Raw genomic sequence first — 21,230 nt, forward strand, 5'->3', positions numbered from 1 at the left:
TATCTCCAGCCTGTTGCCCCAGGCTGAGAGGCAGCCTCCACACTACCGCCCAAGGAGTCCAGGCACTGGGTTCTGCCCGCTTCTGCTACCCCTTCCCTCTAGGTCTCAGCTCCTTCATCTGCAAAGTGGGGCTGGCGACGCCCTGCCCTCTCGCCTCCCAGCAAGTGCTACATGGGACGGGCGTGGATGGACTCCGGGATGCAGGAAGTACTTCGGGGACCTCGGGGTGAATCTGGCCAGGCTCAGAGAGGGGGGACTGAGCTAATGGAGGGAGGAGGGCATGGTGACAATGACCACCAGCCGAAGTCATTCCAAAGTAGCTTCGTTTGAAGGGGACTGTGGGGCAGCCTCAGGGACTGGGACCCAGCCCTGGGGTCCTACCCCATGGCATCCACACCCACCCAGGGGCCTACCATAGGGAGACTAGGAGACAGGGGCTCCCAACTCTCTCTGTGAACTCCCCACAAGTCCCTGCATCTCTCTGCCTCAGTTTCCCTGCCTGTCAGGGTTCAGGCCCCTTCCGGCTGTGGGGAGTCTACATATGCCCCTCAGTCTTTGCTGGGCTGCTCTGGGATTCTAGCCCCAAGCTCCTGCCCAGGAACTCCAGGCTAATTGGGCCTGAAAGGTCATCTGGGCTTACTCAGTACCCGAATCCCCTTGTGGGCACCTACAGTGGCTGGGCACCCTCTGCTCACATCCCTCTGCAGACCGAGCTCCCCACCTTCGGTTAGTGGCTTTCACCCCGCCACACTGAAGGGGCGCCCGCCTGCCCCTTCTCCTCCAGACAGCGGGGAGGGGCCTCTCTGAGCCTCCGCATCCCAGGCAAGAGGCCCACAGCCCAGCCCCAGGCCCTCCTCAGCAAGTCCTCCCGGCCAAGGACATTGCCATCTGCTCCTCAGCCCTGGTCCCAGCTCCCAGAAAACCTTCACTGAGAAGATGGAAATAACAGCAATGACTGAGTGCTTCCTGTGTGCCTGGCCCTGTCCGGAGGTTCCCACCATTCTGTGTAGGCCATCCTGCAACCCCAGCAGATGAGCCCTATTATTACCACCCCATTTCATAGAACAGAGAACTGAGGCACAAAGAGGTTATGTAACCTGCCTATTAGAGGTTGAACTGTGTCCCCCAGAAGAGGTGTTGAAATCCTAACCCCTAAGATCAGCATGTGATCTTATTTGGAAAGAGGGTAGCTGCAGATGTAAAGAGTTAAGATGAGGACATGCTGGAGTACGGTGGGCCCTTATTCCCACATGACTGAGGTCCTTAAGGGAGGACAATGTTAAGACACAGCGGGAAGGCAGCCACGGGAAGAAGGCAGAGACTGGAGTGATGTCACCACAAGGCAAGGGATACCTGCAGCTATCAGGAGCTGGACGAGGCAAGAAGGCACCCTCCCCTAGAAACTTTAGAGGGAGCATGGCCCTGCCAACACCTTGAATGTGGACTTCTAGCCTCCAGAACTGTGAGAGAATACATTTCTGTAGTTTGAAGCCACCCAGTTCGTGGTGGCTTCACAGCAGCCCTTGGAAACTAACACACTGCCCAAGGTCACTTAGCTAGTCAGTGGCAAACCAGAGTTTGAAATGAGATGGGGTCCACTGTGCTCTTGCCCAGCACAGCCCTCAGGGGAGCTACAGGGATGTGACTTAGACTCGGAAAGATTGTTGGGGGCCCAAAGGAGGGAGAGGTTGGATAGCATCATCTGCTGGGAGCTGAGCATGCACTCTCCTGCGTCATGGGGCAGGTACAGCCAGAGCACAGAAGGCAGGCCAGATGCCCCTAGCTCCTGACGAGACACAAGAGCCACCAAAGGAGACAGAGAGCTGCGTGGTGGAGAGAAAGGGCTCTCGGAATACACTGAGCATGTTCCCACCTCAGGGCCTTTGTATGTGTTCCTTCCTCTGCTTTGGGCACTCCTCCCTCCTTCATTCATTCAAAAATATCCATGGAGCATATCCAGGAAGTATCCTAGTTCCTGCTGGGAACTAGGTAAGCTGGGATACAGCCATGAATGTCATGCCATAGATTAACATCTCAGCTTAAATGTCACACTTCCTCCTCCAGAAGTCTCCCTGATGTCCCCCACCCAACCCCGCCAATCTCAATCACTTCACTCTGCTTCATTCTTTTTATGGCATTTTCCACCATCTTAAGTTTTCCTGTCTCTTTATCATTTGCTTGCCTCACTCTATCCCCCCAACTCCATTCAGAGCTCTGCAGTTGTACCCCAGCTTCGGCACAGTCCATAGAGAAGCTGTTCAAAAAACATGTGCTGAGGAGCCTGCCCGGCAAGATGGTGGAGCATAAGGACCTGAGCTCACCTCCTCTCATGAAAACACCAAAATCACAACCAGCTGCTGAACAACCACTGACAAAAAAGGACCGGAACCTACCAAAAGATATTCTACTTCCAAAGACAAAGAAGAAGCCACAACGAGATGGGGGCAGACACCAGAGGCAAGAGGAACTATAATCCTGCAGCCTGTGGGACTGCAAACACAGAAAGTTAGACAAAATGAGATGGCAGAGGAATATGTTCCAGATGAAGGAACAAGACAGAAGCCCAGAAGAACAACTCTGTGAAGTGGAGATAGGCAATCTACCTGAAAAAGAATTCAGAGTAATGACAGTGAAGATATCCAAGATCGTGGAAAAAGAATGGAGGCACAGACCAAGAAGATATAAGAAATGTTTAACAAAGAGCTAGAAAATTTAAAGAACAAACAAACAGAGATGAACAATACAATAACTGAAATTAAAAATACACTAGCAGGGGGCTTCCCTGGTGGCACAGTGGTTAAGAATCCGCCTGCCAATGCAGGGGACACGGGTTCGAGCCCTGGTCCGGGAAGATCCCACATGCCACGGAGCAACTAAGCCTGCGTGCCACAGCTACTGAGCCTGCGCCCTAGAACCCATGCTCCGCAACAAGAGAAGCCACCGCAATGGGAAGCCCACGCACCACAACAAAGAGTAGCCCCCACTCACCGCAACTAGAGAAAGCCCGCATGCAGCAATGAAGACCCAACGCAGCCAAAAATAAATAAATAGATTAAAAAACAACAACAACACTAGCAGGAATCAATAGCAGAATAAATAAGGCAGAAGAATGGATAAGTGAGCTGGAAGACAGAATGGTGGAAATCACTTCTGTGGAACAGAATAAAGAAAAAAGAATGAAAAGAAATGAGGACAGTTTAAGAGACCTCTGGGACAACATTAAAAGCACCAACATTCACATTATATTCGCATCTCCCAGAAGGAGAAGAGAGAGAGAAACAGCTTGAGAAAATAGTTGAAGAGGTAATAGCTGAAAACGTCCCTCACATGGGAAAGGAAACAGTCACCCAAGTCTGGGATGTGCAGAGAGTACCATACAGGATAAACCCAAGGAGGAACATGCTGAGACACACATTAATCAAACTGACAAAAATGAAAGACAAAGAGAAAATATTAAAAGCAACAAATAACATACAAGGGAATACCCATAAGGTTATCGGCTGATTTTTCTCTGTAGGCCAGAACAGAGTGGCATGATATATTTAAAGTGATGAAAGGGAAAAACCTACAACCAAGCAAGGCTCTACCCAACAAGTCTCTCATTCAGATTTGATGGAGAAATCAAAAGCTTTATAGACAAGCAAAAGCTAAGAGAATTCAGCACCACCAAACCAGCTTTACAACAATTCTAGGCAGAAAAGAAAAGCCCACAACTAGCAACAAGAAAATTATGAATGGGAAAGCTCAATGGTAAAGGTAAACATACAGTAAAGGTAGGAAATCATCCACACACAAATATGATATCAAAACCAGCAATCATGAGAAGAGGAGAATACAAATGCAGGATACTGGAAATGCATTTGAAATTAAGAGACCAGCAACTTAAAATAATCTTGTATATATACAGACAGCTATATCAAAACCTCATGGTAAAAAAAAAAAAAAAAAAACAAACACCTCATGGTAACCACAAACCAAAAATCTACAGTAGATATACATACAAAAAAGAAAAAGAAATCCAAACACAACACTAAAGATAGTCATCAAATCACAAGAGAACAAAAGAGGAAGGGAAGGGAAGAAAAAAGACCTACAAAAACAATCCCAGGGGCTTCCCTGGTGGCTCAGTGGTTAAGAATCTGCCTGCCAATGCAGGGGACACGGGTTCGAGCCCTGGTCCGGGAAGATTCCCAAATCTGAACCAGGAAGAAATAGAAAATATGAACAGACCAATCACAGGTACTTAAATTGAAACTATGATTTAAAAACTCCCAACAAACAAGTCCAGGGCCAGATGGCTTCACAGGCAAATTCTATCAAACATTTAGTGAAGAGTTAACATCTATCCTTCTGAAACTATTTCAAAAAATTGCAGAGGAAAGAACACTCCCAAACTCATTCTACGAGGCCGCTACAACCCTAATACCAAAATCAGACAAAGATACCACAAAAACAGAAAATTACAGGCCAATATCACTGATGAAGATAGACACAAAAATCCTCAACAAAATACTAGCAAACCAAATCCAACAATACATTAAAAGGACCATACACCATGATCAAGTGGGATTTATCTCAGGGATGCAAGGATTTTTCAATATCTGCAAATCGATCAGTGTGATACACCACATTAACAAACTGAAGAATAAAAATCATATGATCATCTCAATAGATGCAGAAAAAGCTTTTGACAAAATTCAACACCCGTTTATGATAAAAAATAAAAACTCTCCAGAAAGTGGGCATAGAGAGAACATACTTCAACATAATAAAGGCCATATATGACAAACTCACAGCTAACATCATACTCAATGATGAAAAGCTGAAAGCATTTCCTCTAAGATCAGGAACAGGACAAGGATTCCACTCTCGCCACTTTTACTGAACATAGTTTTGGAAGTCCTAGCCATGGTAATTAGAGAAGAAAAAGAAAGAAAAGGAATCCAAATTGGAAAGGAAGAAGTAAAACTGTCACTGTTTGCAGATGACAGGATACTATACATAGAAAATCCTAAAGAAGCTACCAGAAAACTACTAGAGCTCATCAATGAATTCAGTTAAGTTGCAGGATACAAAATTAATACACAGAAATCTGTTGCATTTCTATACACTAACAATGAAATATCAGAAAGAGAAATTAAGGAAACAAGCCCATTTACCATCGCGTCAAAGAATAAAATACCTAGGAATAAACCTACCTAAGGAGGCAAAAGACCTGTACTCCAAAAACCATAAGATGCTGATGAAAAAAATCAAAGATGACACAAACAGGTGGAAAGATATACCATGTTCTTGGATTGGAAGAATCAATATTATCAAAATGACTATACTGCCCAAGGTAATCTACAGATTCAATATAATCCCTATTAAATTACTAATGGCATTTTTTGCAGATCTAAAACAAAAAATCTTAAATTTTCTATGGAAACACGAAAGACCCTGAATAGCCAAAGCAATCTTAAGAAAAATGGCGCTGGAGCAACCAGGCTCCCTGACTTCAGACTATACCATAAAGCTACAGTAAGCAAAACAGTATATTACTGGGACTTCCCCGGTGGCTAAGACTCCATGCTCCCAGTGCAGGGGGCCTGGGTTCAATCCCTGGTCAGGGAACTAGATCCCACATGCTGCAACTAAGAGTTCACATGCCACAACTAAAAGGTCCCTCATGCCGCATCTAAAAAGATCCCGCATGCTGCAACTAAAGATCCCGCATGCCACAACTAGAAGATCCCGCATGACACAACTAAGACCTGGCGCAGCCAAATAAATAAATAAATATTAAAAAAACAAAACAAAACAGTATGTTACTGGCACAAAGACTGACTTATAGATCAATGGAACAGGATGGAAAGCCCAGAAATAAACCCATGCAGCTATGGTCAATTAATCTACAACAAAGGAGGCAAGAATACATAATGGGGAAAAGACAGTCTCTTCAATAAGTGGTGCTGGGCTTCCCTGGTGGCGCAGTGGTTTAGAATCCTCCTGCCAATGCAGGGGACAGGGGTTCAAGCCCTGGTCCAGGGAGATCCCACATGCCACGAAGCAACTAAGCCGCCCATGTGCCACAACTACTGAGCTTGTGCTCTAGAGCCCATATGATCCAGCAATCCCACTCCTGGGCATATAACCAGAGAAAACCATACTTTGAAAAGATACATGCACCCCAGTGTTAATTGCAGCACTATTTACAACAGCCAAGACATGGAAGCAACCTAAATGTCCATCAACAGAGGAATGGATTAAGAAGATGTGGTACATATATACAATGGAATATTACTGAGCCATAAAAAAGAATGAAATAATGCCATTTGCAGCAACATGGATGGACCTAGAGATTATCATACTAAATGAAGTAAGTCAAACAGAGAAAGAAGTACTATATGATACCACTTATATGTGGAATATAAAAAAATGATATAAATGAACTTATTTACAAAACAGAAACAGACTTTGAAATCAAATTTATGGTTACCAAACTTATGGTTATATATAACTACTATATATAAAACAGATAATCAACAAGGACCTACTGTATAGCACAGGGAACTCAATACTCTGTAATAATCTATATGAGAAAAGAATCTGAGAAAGAATGGATACATGGGACTTCCCTGGTGGCGCAGTGGTTGAGAATCCGCCTGCCAATGCAGGGGACACAGGTTCGAGCCCTGGTCCGGGAAGATCCCACATGCCACGGAGCAACTAAGCCCCTGCGCCACAACTACTGAGCCCACGTGTCACAACTACTGAAGCCCGCATGCCTAGAGCCCGTGCTCCACAACAAGAGAAGCCACCGCAATGAGAAGCATGCACGCTGCAACAGAGCAGCCCCCGCTCGCCGCAACTAGAGAAAGCCCGCACGCAGCAACAAAGACCCAACACAGCCAAAAATAAATAAGTAAGATAAATAAATTTATTTAAAAAATAGAATGGATATTTGTATATGTATAACTGAATCATTTTGCTATACACCTGAAACTAACACAAACTGTAAATCAACTATAATATAAAATAAAAAATTTTAAAGTCTATGAATAAACAAATCTGTGGCTCTACCTAAAACAGTAAATAAACCCTTGATATATTACGCTATTAAAACAAAACAAAACACAACACATTTGTTGAGTGACGAATAGATGGCTGCATGGTGAGGGAAGCCTTTCTGGAAGGCAGGGACCCGAAGCCACAGGTGGAAGAGGAATCACGCCAGCTGGGCAAAGCCCTCTTTGGTTTACAAGCCCTTTCACAGCTGCCGTAAGAACCACATGAAAGGGGTTTCCCTGGTGGCGCAGTGGTTAAGAATCCGCCTGCAGGGGACACGGGTTTGAGCCCTGGTCCGGGAAGATCCCACATGCCGCGGAGCAACTAAGCCCGTGTGCCACAACTACTGAGCCTGCGCTCTAGAGCCCGTGAGCCACAACTACTGAGTCCATGTGTCACAACTACTGAAGCCCGCGTGCCTAGAGCCCGCGCTCCGCAACAAGAGAAGCCATGGCAATGAGAAGCCCGCGCACCACAACGAAGAGTAGCCCCCGCTCACCGCAACTAGAGAAAGCCCGCGAGCAGCAACGAAGACCCAACTCAGCCAAAAATAAATAAATAAAAATAAATTAAAAAAAAAAAAAGGAAAAGAACCACATGAAGAAAGCAAGGGAACAGCTAGCTCCTGGTCTAAAGCTCCCCATTTTCTAGATGAAGAAACCGAGGTCCGAGAGGTTAAGAGACTTGGCTCAGGTCACCTGGGGGATGGGTAACTCTCCCCAGCACACCCCAGACCTCTGGTTCTGCAGGCAACAGCAGCAGGTGACACCCCACCCAGGTCAGCAGCCGCCATGCCCACCTCCCCCAGACCTTCAGTGCTGGGAGAATCCCACCTTCGCCCAGACTCACGACTTTCCCTTCCCCAAGGCCAGCACTTGCCCCTCCTCCATCGTTGAGACCACTGCCCTCTGACAGTGCCCCAGCACTCAGTATGGTGAGACAGAGATTCCTCCAGAAACCCCAAAGGGTGAGCTCATGATTCTTCTAGGCTCCATCACCCAACATCACAGACCCATTCAACAGGAGGCTACAAGGAGGGGCGGACTCAGCCATTAAGCCAGTAAGTGCAGGGAAAGAGCCCTGAACAAGATGGACACAGGATGCCCTTGCCATTCCTGGAGCTGACCCCCTGGGGAGGAGGGCAGAGAACAAACTGACACACACTTGAATGAATCAGATGACGGGAGAGAGCGGCTAATGCCTCGAGAAAAATTAAGCAAGGTGATGTGATAGCGAGCGAGGGATCAGCATCTAGTCTAGTTTCATCTCAGGCTCTGGAGGCACGTGTGGACGGGGCTAGAGGAGAAACACTCCAGGACATGGGCCAGCACAGCCTTCTTGACGCCACCACAGAGCAGAGGCCGGGTGGCCCAAGGAAGGGAGAGGACACCTGGTTGGGACCCAGGAGGTGCCTCGGACCCCCGCTCATCCCTCAGGCCCTGTAGGACATCAGGAAGCCATGAATCCCCTTGGGACTCCATACTCTCTTTCTGGACAGCACGGGTGGGACATGATCGTCTTCTCCAGTTGGTGCCTGCCAAGACCCTAGGGTGACCTGGCCTCCTGGCTTCCAAGGAGCCCACCCTGTGTCCTGCAGGGGACCGGGAAGGAGGGGAGGAATCCTGCCCCCTCTCTGAGGCCATATTCTCCCAGCTGGAGGGAGACGGATTCCTGAAGTGACTGCCCTGACTCAGCAGCCCCTGCAAGGGTTAGAGGAGAGGAGAGCATCAGGCAGATGGGACTCCGGCCCTGGCTGAGGGCTTCACAGTAGGGGACCTTGCCTGACAACCTTGCTCCTGAGGGAATTCCTAGAGAATGCTCTTCTGTTTTCCATCACCCCTTAGAGCCCTGTGAGGCCAGCCCAAGGTGGGGGAAACGGGACCACCCCACTGGCTCTACCATCCCCCATGGTGTTCTCTTCAGCCTAGTGGCACCTTCCTGTTCAGGACCCTGGCCCTGGAACAGCCCAGACGTCCAACATTTGGATTCTGAGGCTCCTCTCTCCAGGAAGGAAGTGGAAGAGAGAGGAGCGAGCTGGCCTGAGGAAATCCCAGAAGGAATCCTAAATCAGTAACCCACATCAGGCTTACTAATATTCCCATGAATAATGATAATGATGGTTAACATTAACTGAGCGCTTATCGGGCACCAGTCACAGCGCTGGTGCACAAGCCCTTTGTTGTCTAATTTAATCCTCACAACTACCTTTAAAGAACTACACAACTACCCTAAAAGATTATAAAGACGTACAGAGTACTGCTCTCACTACTTTACAGGTACAGAAACTGAGGCTCTAGCTCCGACCCTCTTCTTACGTCCCTGGAGTTTTAATTCTCGTGGCCTCTGGGAGGGAGGTCCCATGACCACCAGTGCACCCAACTTTGCAGAACACCTGCCCCCTGGCCCAGGTTCTAGTCTCCCAGCAGCCCTGTAAACCGGATTGTGTCATATTTTGCTTCATTTCACCAATGGAAACGCCCTTAAGCCCTAGGAGTGACAAGGCACCCAAACAGGACACGGCAGAGGGCCAGGAGAACTCAAGTGCCACGTTCTTAGCCCATAGTTCTTTCCATGGAGAAAACTGCCTGGGTGACCCCTCCCACTCTGGCCAGCTATGTCACATGCCTGGGACAGTCCCAGCACTCACTGGGCTCCATGCCAGAGGAACTGCAATAAAACCACTTTTTATGTTTGCAACCAGCCTCCATATGCACAGGCCCTGGACGATTAGCCCATTTTACAGATGAGGACCTGGAGGCTCGGAGGGGAGGAAGGTCTAGGCCAGGGGCCCACTGCTGGGTAGGCGTTCAGACCCAGGTCTCCCAAGCTCTCCATTAGGGCTGTGCAGCTGCCGAAGGTTACAGCTTGGCTCCTCTCCTCAATTGCTGAAGCTGTGGGTGCTCCAAGAAACAGAAAAAGCCCCCCATCCCTCAGTGACAGCCCACACCCCTAGGGGAGCAAAAACTAAGGGCAGACAAACAAAGGGTCACTCAGCTAATTCTCCCAGATCCTTTGCCCTTGTCACTTCACCCAGTACATAACAGGGCTGGGGGAGTCCCAGATAGTAAGAAGAACTTCCAACTGGCTAACAGAGCCCTGGGTTCCAGCACCACCTGTCAGCTTGGGCAAATCACAGCCCCTTCCCCAAAGGGGCTTGTCCAACAAGGCTGGGGGATGAAATGGGAAGAGGAAAGTAAGAACCCTCTATTTTTCAGAGAAGCAGCGCTGCGGGGGAACGAGGAACGGGAAGGAAGAAAGGGCCTTGCTCTCTCTTTCTCCACGCTCCCCCCTCCCCAAACACACAGGTGCCAGACAGCTTTTGAGAAAAAACTAGTTTGCAAACACACTCTGACTTCTGGGAAGCTGCCCATTTCCACTCCCTCTCTTTGCTCCCCTTTCCCCCGCAGGGAGCTGACTCTCTAGCAGTTCTCTGGGGCCGGGGACGGAGGGGGGTTGGGGGGGGTGGGAGTAGGGCACGGGGGCGAGGAGCGGGCCCCGCGCCTGCCCGGAGCCAGCCCGAACTCAGCACTTCCGCAGCTGCGATGGTGGCGGGACGCCGCCTTCCTGACGCCCCCAGGCGCCTCCGGGGAGGTAGGAGGGTCCCTAAACCGCTGGGCTCGGACCCCGGGCGGCGCCACCGTCCTCCCGGCACCCTGCCCTCTGTTCCCCCGCGGTCGGGGCGAAGCCGGAGCGCCCCCGCGTGGCCGGGTCGGAACTCAGTCACCCAAACGCCGGAGTCTGGGTGAGCGCGGGTGGAGGGGGCTTAGGGTTCCGCAGTCCCCCGAAGCGGAACCCAGCTTCCTTCCAAGCCGCCACTGGCACCAGAAGCCGAGCCCCAAGGCCGAACTTGAGCCCTCGCGCCAGGGCGCCCCGCCCGCCCCTTTCCCCGCCGGGGCCCCACTCACCCCGGGTCCCGCTACCCTCACCGCGCGGCTGCCGCTCCCCGCACTCCGGGCCACCGGGGCATCCCCGGGAGCACCCCTGCTCGGCTGGGCCCGCGGGCGCGGGACAGGCTCAGGGCGCTGCCCCCGCGGCCATGGCCAGCTCGCGTGCGCTCGCAGCTGCTCGAGGTCCGGTCCTCCTCCCCGGCCGGGCGGGCGGTGGCTGCGGCGGCGGCGGCGGCGGCGGCGGCGGCTGCTCGGGCTCCTCCCTCGGCCGAGGGCGGGGGCGGGCGTGGGGCGGGAAGTGGGAGGCGAGGCGGGCGCTTCCTGGAGGGGCGAGGGCTCCCACGGGCGGAGCGGGAACGATATCCCGCCCGCCCGCCGCCCGCGGCTGGCGCGTCCAGGCACTCCGGGTTGTCAGTGCCTCGGGGCCCCGAATGTTCGAGGCCGGGATCCGAGGGTCCGAACGTTCGAGGCCGGGATCCGAGGGTCTGAACGTTCCAGGCTAGGACTCCGCGGATCGGAACGCCGCTGGTTCGCACTCGCCCCAGGCCGGCCTCGCCCGAGCCGCTGCCACCTCCGAGTTGCCCGCACTGTGCGCTCAGGGCTGCCGACGCGGGATCCGAGGGGTGGGGTCGGCCCGGGCCTGCCAGGCCCTAGGGCGCCGCCTGCAGCCTCGACCCCAAGGGCTGTTCGGCTCAACGCTGCGCCCTCGGGGGATACACCACGGGGTTTGGTTCTGGGCTGTATTGGGCAGCACTACGATCGCTGTGTTTTCTTCCTTTTTTTTTTTTTTCGATAGTAAAAGAACTCGGCGTTTTCTTGTTACCGCCAGGGACTGGGAAGATGACACAAGCATTATTTCTCTGATGGAGACGATAAGATAAACACAGTTCCAACAGTGCCTGGGGCTAGTCAGCGGGAGGGCGTCTAGCGGGTCCTTGAGACCCTAGCGCCGAGTCCGCCCTTCGGCGGTGGCCTTCTTTTCCCTAGAAGAGGCACCAATTCTTAAGAAATTCGTCTGTCGCTGGGCGCTAGTGCTGCAGGCCACTCGGCAGTATTTATGTGCTCACTCCCCCCGCCCCTCTTCCCTATCCAGTGCCTCAGACAGAGGAGCCTCATTTAACCAGATTGTGGGGGACAGAGCTCGCTCAGGGATCTCAAGACCACGTCCAAAGAAAGCCCTTGGCCCCGGGGCTCACGGACTGGGCATCTGGGAGTTAACGCAGAGCACTTGGGTTGTGGGTTTTCCATTCTAGGCAGGTGAGGGTTAACTGGGAGACTCACGCTGCAGCCTGCGAACCTCCCTCCACGTCTGAGTCACAGGCACTTTGTAGCCTTAGAGGGCGGCTGCTAAACAGCCCCAGGGCTCTGGGCTTTGTTCTCTGCCTGCCTCCCCCCGCCACCCCAACCCCGACCTCCATCCAGCCTTCTTTTCTCCAAACTCTCATCTTTCTTCCAACTAAAGTCCTCAAAGCCCTCAGCCCAGCTGTGGGGCAAACCAATCTAGAGGTGTTCTTAGACCCAGCTGCAGCCCCTCTTCCTCCAGGAAGCCTTTTCTGATTGATCTGGCCCCCAGAATCCCTCTCCTCTCCTGGCTCCAGAGCAGGAGAGCCAGGCACTGGGATGGATAGTGGTGAACCCAAGCAGAGAGTGCCTCCCCTCAAGCTGCTCACCTCTCAGGGGCAAGACCATGGCCCAGGCAATCATATAACTGTATGAAAAGCGCAAAGGTTTGAGGCAGGGTTGTTCAGAAGACCCAACTCAGCCAGAGGAGTCAGCGAGGCTTCCTCTCGGAGACCTGAAGGATGAGGTAGTTGGGCCTGCTGAGGGGGAAAAAGATACCTGACCCCTGGCCAAGGGGATGGAGTACAAAGGCCACAGGTCACAGCAATTCCACTCCTAGGAAAGGGAAATGAAAACATACATCCATACAAAAACTTGTACATGAATGTTCATTGCAACATGATTCAGAATAGCCAAAAAGTGGAAACAACCCAAGGGTCCATCAACTGATGAATGATAAACAAAATGTGGTCTATCCATACAACAGAATATTATTCAGCCACAGAAAGGTATGACGTATATACAATATGGATGAACTTTGAGAACACTGTGTTAAGTGAAAGACGCCAGTCACAAAAGACCACATATTGTATGGTTCCATTTATATGACATGTCCAGACTAGACAGAGCCATAGAGAAAGAAGGCAATGATTTTAAATGTTTTAAAATTATAGTGATAGTTACACAACTGCAGATAAAACCATTGATTGTATACTTTAAAGAGGTGAATGCTGTAGTATGTGAATTATATCTCAATAAAGCTTTTTAAAAAAATGTCAGGGATCAGGAGAGCCCAGAGGTCAGTTGTTTAAGGCCAAGTGTCCATCATGGGTTGATTCTGCAGTCTGTCTTTAATCCACACACAATACAAGGCTGTTACTACAAAATGTTGAAGTCTTTCCTTTCCCTGGTGGAGACTTCTCTGTGCACAATTGGGAGGCCTCAATTTCCCTAAATAGGCTGATATTAGGGTATGTGCACGCATGCGCGTATGGCTTGTGAATTAAAGTGACTTGAAATAGCACCACCTGCGTAGCAGGCCCTGGCTGGACTCAGGTGTATGTGAGCGGGGAGAGGATGGAGGGTGTCCCAGTTATCTATGCTACATCTCAAATCACCCCAAGCATTATCATCTCTCATGGCTCTGGGAGGCCTCTGGGCTCAGCTAGGGCAGTTCTTGTTCAGGATTTCTCAAACAGTTGCAGTCAGACCATGACAGGGCCTGGAGTTACCTAGAAGGCTTTCGCACACATTTGTCTGGCAATTGACGCTGGCTGTCAGCTGGGACCTCAGTTGGAACACCTACCATGACCGTTCCATGTGGCCTGGGCTTCCTGGTAGCATGGTGGCTGGGTTCCAAGAGTGAGTATCCCAAGGGAACCAGGTGGAAGCCTTATTATCTTTTATTGGACTCGGCTTTGGAATTCATATAATGTCACTTCTGCTGTAGTCACTGGCTCTCTCCATAGACCCCGCCCCTAGGTGAGAGGAGTGTCATTGTCATTTGTAGGAAGAGCATGTGGGCGGGGAGAGATTATAGTGGCCATCTTTGGAAAATACCATCTGCCCACAAAGGGGGTTGATGTGGAGACACATCAGCGATGGAGACATCCCCTCAGGGATCTCACGGAGAGAGGTGGGTGTGGCTCACTGCACTCCTACATCTCAGGCGTAGAGTCATGGCCCCGGGTTTGAATCTCAGCCTGTCCAGTTACTGCCTGGGTGACATCACTCAATGCTCTGGGCCTCAGTTTCCTCCTGTGTAAAATGTAAGGAACGATTTAGTATCTGGTGTCTAGCCTGGTACCAGGCATGCCTAGACCCCAGGGCTAGCATGTTGTTATTGCTACTTTTAAGATCCAGGGTTGTGGTCACTCTAATGCAGGGATATCCCCTTCCAGGGTCAGGATGCCCATGCCTCCCTCCACCTCCCCAGGCCCTCCAGTCAGCCCCAGACATTTCCATCAGCCCCAGTCTTGCACTATACTATGCATGTGTGTGCAGGGGCGGGGCCTATGGGCACAGCCCGGGAGAGCGATACTTCTGGCTTAGGGGAGTCAACCTGGGGACCCCAGTGGGCCTCTGTTCTCTTGCGAAAGTTCCTCTTCTGTCACCTCCTCCTCAGGGCAAAGGTTGATTTCTGGGCAGCCAGGGCAGGGCCGGGGCTTGTGTGGGATGAGCAATAAGGTGTGGCTTCCAAGGGCTGAAGGGGAGGGAGGACTCCAGCTCTGGGGGGCTTCGAGACCCACTGGGGTGGTGGGGTGCTGTACTGGCGTGGCTGGGGGGTGGGAGGAAGACCAGCTATCCCTGGGCCCAGTCCTGGGAGGATCTGTACCAAACCAGCCACTGCAAGGTCTTTTCTAGGACACTCCGGATGTGTCCAGAGGGCATACACAGCTCTGGCTGAGGCCACCGCCCTCAGGCCTGGACTTGGCCAGGCAAGGGAGGGGCTGGGGGGCAGAGGCAAGGTCAGGAAGGTCATATGGCCCTCTCGCCTTCCTGGGGACCCTTCTCTTTGAACATACAGACCCACAGACCAGTTAAGTCCCCAGCCAGGGTCACCCCAATGCCCTCCCTCCCTTAGTGTTCCAGAGTTGGAATCTGAGCTCCACTGAATGCTTGCTGTGGGATCTTGGGCAAATCTTGTTCCTCTCTGGGCCTTATTCGTAAAATGGAGGACATTGTTATTGAGGTTGTGGCTATGGGTCTAGAGGAGGTCCCAGAGGGTGAAGCCCTACAGAACTGTAACCAGGTGAGGCAGGCGACAGAGGATCAGATCCCACCTGAGGGAGTGTAGAGATGAAGCATAAGGTCATCTTTGCAGCTGGAGAAAGTAGGTCCTTGTGCCCTGACTCATTTTGCTTGTGCCCTCACCATACAGATGAGGAAACTGGGGCAGCGCCTGTGGGATTAAGAGTCACAAAATTTGAAAGTTGTTAAGAGAGTAGATCCTAAGAGTTCTCATCTCAAGGAAAAAACATTTTTTTTTCCTTTTATTTGTATCTTATAGGAGATGATGGATGTTAATAAACTTATCATGGTAATCATTTCACAATATATGTAAATCAAGTCATTATATCACACACCTTAAACTTATACAGTGCTGTATGTCAATTATATCTCAGTAAAACTGGAAAGAAAAAAAAGTTTAAAAAAAAGGTTGTGAAGACAGGTTCAATTCCTGGTGCTACCACTGACTAGCTTTCACTTATTATACTTACTAGCTTACCTTTGGGCAAGTTAGGAAAAATCTCTGGGTCTCGGTGTCCTCATCTGGGAAAGGAGGGTCACCAGGATCTACCAGGACAAAAAATAAGGAAGGTAGGTGCAAAGGCTTACCTCGCCTCTCTGAGGGGCAGCATACTCCAGACCAGTGGGTCTCCAACGCTGGCTGCACATCAGAACCACCTGCAGAGCTTTCTAAATACCACTCTAGTCTTAGAAAGGCAGCTTAAAAAGCTCCCCAGGTGATTCTAATGTGCAGTCAGGATTGAGATCTACTCACCGGTCTGCAGTTTCACTAAGTGTGGGCCAGCAGCATTACTTGGGGGCTTCTTAGAAATGCAGAATCCCAGGCCCCGCCCTAGACCCGCTGAATCAGAATTTGCAAATTAACGAGTTCCACAGATGATTCAATGCACACTGCAGTGTCTGTAACTATGATTTTTCAGTTCGAGAGATACTGGCCTGGACAGTGGATTTCAGACATGTGTAAGTTTAGGGGAAGGACAGAGGGGGCAATTTGGGAGGATTTGAGACCGGAGGGAGTGGGAAGGAAGATTCTGTGACTCCCATCAGAAAGGTGGATATTCAATCTGTAAAACCATAGGATGGAAGCCAAGTGACAAAGCAGCAAAATGAGCTGATCCCAGCCTGGCAGTTAGACATGGGAACTTACCAGCCCGATTACCTTCTTAGTGGGAAGAGTCACGTGCAGAAACGGGGCGCACCATTTTGATTACACTGCTTACTGGTCCAGAGCCTTACTTTTCTTTGAATTTTATCTGTTTTCATAGATCTGTTTAAACTGAGCTTACTTTGGGGAGGAAAGGGGCAGGGAGACCTCATCAGCATGGGGTAGAAAAATAGTCCAGGCCTCCAAACAAGTAGGTGGCAGGAGAGGAAGTTTCTTAATGAAATGAGCATGGTGACTGCACCTGACTTGGGCCCAGGCGGCTCTGCAGTGCCGACAGCACTGTGGTTTATTTCAGGGCAGCTGCTGCAAGTTTCTTGGAGTTCAGAACTTGGGCAGAGCTAAAGGGGAAAGAAGAAGGGAGAAGGAAAACAAATAAGCAGCAAATGAAGTGTCTCTGAGCTCTGGGCTCTGTTTGGTGTGCGGTTCACCTGGGCTGGAGCTTCTGGTCGGTGCTCCGTGCCTTCCTCATCTGTGACCTCCCCGGTCAAAGGCTCCTCAGGCTTTGTGGAATTCATACTCCAGTCTTAGGCAAGGGGAGGAAGCAGTACAACCCCCTTGGCGTGAAGGTGCACCCTGATGGCCTCGGCATCATTTCCCGGAAGGGAAAGACTGAATTGGGGCTCAAGGTTTCCAGGTAAACTTCTGGGATCCTCTACCTGCCCATCCCCTCCCCCAAGACCAGGCTGATGGCCCCACTTGATGCCAGGTGTGCCCTGATCCTGGCCCGATAAGAGTGTCCCTGTGTGGGGTGTGGGTACTTGGCACTTGGCTGGAGGACTTTCTCCTCATGCTTGGCGGGGGACTGAGGACAACATGGAGGGTGGCAATGGTCAGGGCCAAGCCATCTAGGTGAACCACAAGCCAGCTGGGACATCCCAGGTTCCCAAGCCAGGTGGGAACAGCCTCTAGCATCACTTCCTAACTTCATTCTGGGTACAGTGGTGAAGTTATCTCAGGACTCGCCAGTGGGCCAGCCTGCCCTCCAGTGGTGCTCAGTAGTAACTGCACCCTCCCTGCTCCACTTTTCACAGTGGAGTGCAGCTCTGGAGGAAGGCTCCCCAGATATGGACTTGTTCAACCCACAGGTAGGTGATGGAGAGGCGGTGCTGTTCTCCTGCCATTTCTAACACCTCTTCACTTCATACGACATTCAGCCCTAAAAGGGAAGAGAACGAGCATGTAACCAGTACCTACTTCTTCATACTAGGGACTTTGCACACTTTGCTTCCCTGACCCCTCTGAAAGTCCTGGGGGGCCAGGGGGTGTTACGAACATGTACAGAAACAGTTCCTGGCCCTGAAGACAGGCAGCAAGGGGTCAAGTCACATTCCATTCTGTGCCCGTCTGACTTCCAAAGCCATGTTCTTGATGTACCACCTGCCTGTGGAAATCCTTTAGCCAGGAGTTCCCAGGCTCTCACAAGGACCAGGCAAGCAGCAATAGTAAGGGGGGATACACTGGGGAGTGGTGGGGACTGCGGCGAACTGAGGGGTGTGTGCCACATCTAAAGGACACAGTCATACATCCCCAGCAGATTACTCTTGAGTGGGAATGCTGGACTAGCACCTACGAGAAGCTGAAAATCTGAATTTTGGGTCAAAGTTCTCAATTTAAAATACTGACAGTTAAATCAGAAAAGAGTGTAAATATAATGCAAGCCAAACAAAGACTGTTTCTAACACTATGAGCTTCTACAATACCCTCATGGTGCAGGTGAGCTCTGGAGAGAGGAGGTCACTTGCCTACGATCACATGACCACATATAGAGACAGAGTCTGGACTTGACTCCATGCCTCCTGACTCCCAGGCCAGTGTTCCTCTCAGCATCTCTCTCTGTAGTCTGCCCTGCTCTCCAGTCCCCAGTGCAGGGGGTGAACCACTTCTGACTTTGGTGAGGTGGTGGGACACATCAGACTCAGGCTAGAGGCTGGAAGATCACCCACATTTATTGGTTAAACTTGGCTTACAGTGTAGCAGGGCCACCCTTTGGCCCTCTTGGAAGTAATGAGAACACTGTGTAACACATGCAGCCCCTGGGAGCTCACTCAGATTCTGCTGAGGTAGTGGCTTGATCCAGTGGCCTTACCTGAATATTTTGGCAGTCCCCACCCCCTGCACCCTTAGGCCTAGCTTCGTCCCTTACACAGCACGGACTGGGCCTGTCCAAGGTCAGGCTGGCTCTACCTGGACCTGGGCCTAAAGTCCTTGGAAACTAAGGGAGAGGGGGTGATCCAGTTCACAGATGGGAAAACTGAGGCTTGAGGCAGGAGGATACTCATCTGGAAGCCTCATGGCTAAATCCCTGGCTTGGCCCAGGGCCTTGGCCCTCGGGCCACTGGGCTGGTCAGTGCTTGGATGCTCTCCCCATCCCATTCTGGGCGGAAGACATTTTCTGGCTTAGCTGCACTGGAAATGCAATTTATAAATACATACTTGGTTTAAAAAAGTAATAAATTAGATCTTGGACCTGCCTGACGGCATCTGGCCAGCCACATGGCACATGACATGGACATTTGTCATGTCTTATATATGGACCACCAATCACATGTAGTGCTAAGACCCATGACATTAACCCACAGGCCACACTGCAGGTTTCATGCAATGTCACATGGAATGCTGTCACGTGTGACCTTCTGTGTCATGCATCACACCGTGACATGCTCATTGTGTTACATGTTTCTGACTGGTCATGCATGTCCCATGGGATGTAGGGTAGTCTATTGGCTATACTAGGCTCTTTGTTGCCAAAAAAGTCCTCCCCGAAGACTGTTGCAGGAAAAACGTGTCTCTCCCTCGTGGGGCAGGGTACAGGGACAGCCAGCTGAGGCTCTTTTCCTGAGTCCTCTATCCTGGTGGGTGGAAGTTGGCATCACTCGGCTGGATTCGAAAGGTCTCGAGGGAGCCATCAAGTGCCCTGAGGGACCTGTGGCTGGTTGTCGAAGAAAGCAAAGTCCAGCCTGGGCTCCTGGCTCTGCAGACGCTGGGCCATGTCCGGGGGGATGGGGTTATTCCAGAGGCTGTGGGGCACAGAGACAGACACTCAGCACTGGGAGCTGCTCACCTGCTGTCTTGTCTCTGCCCTCTGTCCTACCTACAGATGGGGAAACCAAGGCCCCAAAGGGGAAGAGCTGTTTCCAGAGTTACCTGGCAGGCAGGAGCAGGTATTGGGCCAGCATGGCTACCTTAGGGAGATGGTATCCCCCATGCCCACCCGGACTTCTTCCACTCAATCTTTTTTTTTTTTTTTTGGCTGCGACGCACGGCATGCGGGATCTTAGTTCCCTGACCGGGGATCGAACCCATGCCCCCTGCAGAGGAAGCGTGGAGTCTTAACCACTGGATCACCAGGGAAGTCCCCTTCACTCAATCTTCTTCCCTGGGAGCTAGCTTCTTCCCCAGGCCATGCTCATACGACACATTGGACAAATAAGGAAAAAGCTCCCCTTCTTTAAGACACTTTACGTCCATCGTCTGAAATTGTCATAATATATTGAGTTTTATAGAGCGAGGCACATCACTACTACTCTAGTAGTGTACTAGACGTCTACTATGTAAGTGGTGTCCCTTAGATGCAATACCCTGAAGTTCAGTGCACCACCTATACAACTGTATGTGGTGGCCCTGATGATAGCTACCATTTTAAGTGCTTACTACGTGCCCGGCATTGCACTCAGTGCTTCATATAATCATTTACTCTGCCGAGCACCTCTCTGAGGTAGATACTATCACTACCTCCATTTTACAAAGGAGGAAACTGAGGTTCAGAGAGGTTGAGTTACTGATGCAAAGTTACGCAATCGGCAACGGGCAGAGCTGGGATTTGATCCAGGTCTGCTTGCTGCCAAATCCCTGATGGTGTGGTCCAAGTCTCCTTTGATAATTCCCGACCCAGGTCCTGCCTTCTCCTACAGGAGGTGCCTTTACATTGTACAGGTTGGTGTGCTCACCCCAGCCCCAACCATCCCTGCCCCTGCAAGTCCTGTTACCGAATGACTTGGATGCCAGACCCCTGCGCCAGCCCTTCAGCCAGGAGCCAGGCTCCATAAGCTGTGATCCGATTCTTCTCCAGGCTTCCCGATGGACGGCGGAGGAAGGGGAAAGAGACTGACATGAGATAGTGAGATGGGGAGGAGGCGGCCGGAGGGGTGATTCCCTGTGTCCCTTCCCTGTGTCAAGGTCGGGGGAGGGACAAAGGCTCCCCACACATGTGCTTAGAGAACTCAACATTCAACAGTGCAGTGGGAAGGCTGAAGGCCGGGACCCAGGGAGAGCTAAGCTTGACAGGGGCTTGGAGTGGACAGGAGTGAGCAAGTCCAGGAGGGCTTCCTGGGAGTCGGGGGCCTGAGCCAGTGGCCTCTTGGCTTTCCCCAGGACACAGGTCCCCCTTTGGCCCTCCCCACCCCCTTCTGGCTTCCCCGGATGTGCCCCTCATACTCCACTCTCTTCAGCCGGCCCATCCGCGGCAGGACCCGGGCCAGCTCAGCAGCTGCCTCATCCCCGAGCAGATTCCAGGACAGCCTGCAGGGTAGGGGTGCCAATGTCAGTGGCAGGAGAGCAGTGAGGGTAGAGACAGGGGGCAGGTGGGGAGGGCTGGGGGCCACGGGGATGGGGGAGTGCCACGGGGTCCTGCGTGCCCTCCCTGAAGACTTTACAAGGCACAGGAGGCTCCTTCCTACCTCCCAACCCCATTCCCGAGCTGGTCATCCCTCGGAACCCAGACAGCTTAGGAGCTGGCTGTTCTGAGAGTTCAGAACACGAGGTCTGTGGAAACATCATGATCCAAACTTCCACCGTGCATGTGCCTCCATCCTGACTTTGCT

The 21,230-nt window shown here is 51.3% G+C and overlaps 2 protein-coding genes across 5 annotated transcripts in view; both read right to left on the reverse strand.

The window, feature by feature from the left end:
- The window catches only part of CPNE2 (copine 2), a 54,928-nt gene extending 43,770 nt beyond the window's left edge, over nucleotides 1-11,158 (reverse strand). For 3 of the 4 annotated variants that reach the window (XM_061173993.1, XM_061173992.1, XM_061173990.1), the window contains exon 1: nucleotides 10,953-11,158. The gene's annotated coding sequence lies outside the window, so the exon portion shown is untranslated. The remainder of the gene's footprint in view (nucleotides 1-10,952) is intronic. The other variant, XM_061173991.1, reaches the window with a different exon arrangement.
- Nucleotides 11,159-18,848: 7,690 nt separating this feature from the next.
- NLRC5 (NLR family CARD domain containing 5) overlaps nucleotides 18,849-21,230 on the reverse strand; it is a 100,791-nt gene continuing 98,409 nt past the window's right edge. The window contains exons 49-51 of the mRNA XM_061173665.1: nucleotides 20,845-20,928; nucleotides 20,397-20,480; nucleotides 18,849-19,427 (exon numbers count right to left, since the gene is read on the reverse strand). Coding sequence (XP_061029648.1) covers nucleotides 19,316-19,427; nucleotides 20,397-20,480; nucleotides 20,845-20,928 — 280 coding nt within the window. The 3' untranslated portion in view covers nucleotides 18,849-19,315. The remainder of the gene's footprint in view (nucleotides 19,428-20,396; nucleotides 20,481-20,844; nucleotides 20,929-21,230) is intronic.

Source organism: Eubalaena glacialis, chromosome 18 (assembly GCF_028564815.1).
Source record: "Eubalaena glacialis isolate mEubGla1 chromosome 18, mEubGla1.1.hap2.+ XY, whole genome shotgun sequence".
NCBI classification, from domain to species: domain Eukaryota; kingdom Metazoa; phylum Chordata; class Mammalia; order Artiodactyla; family Balaenidae; genus Eubalaena; species Eubalaena glacialis.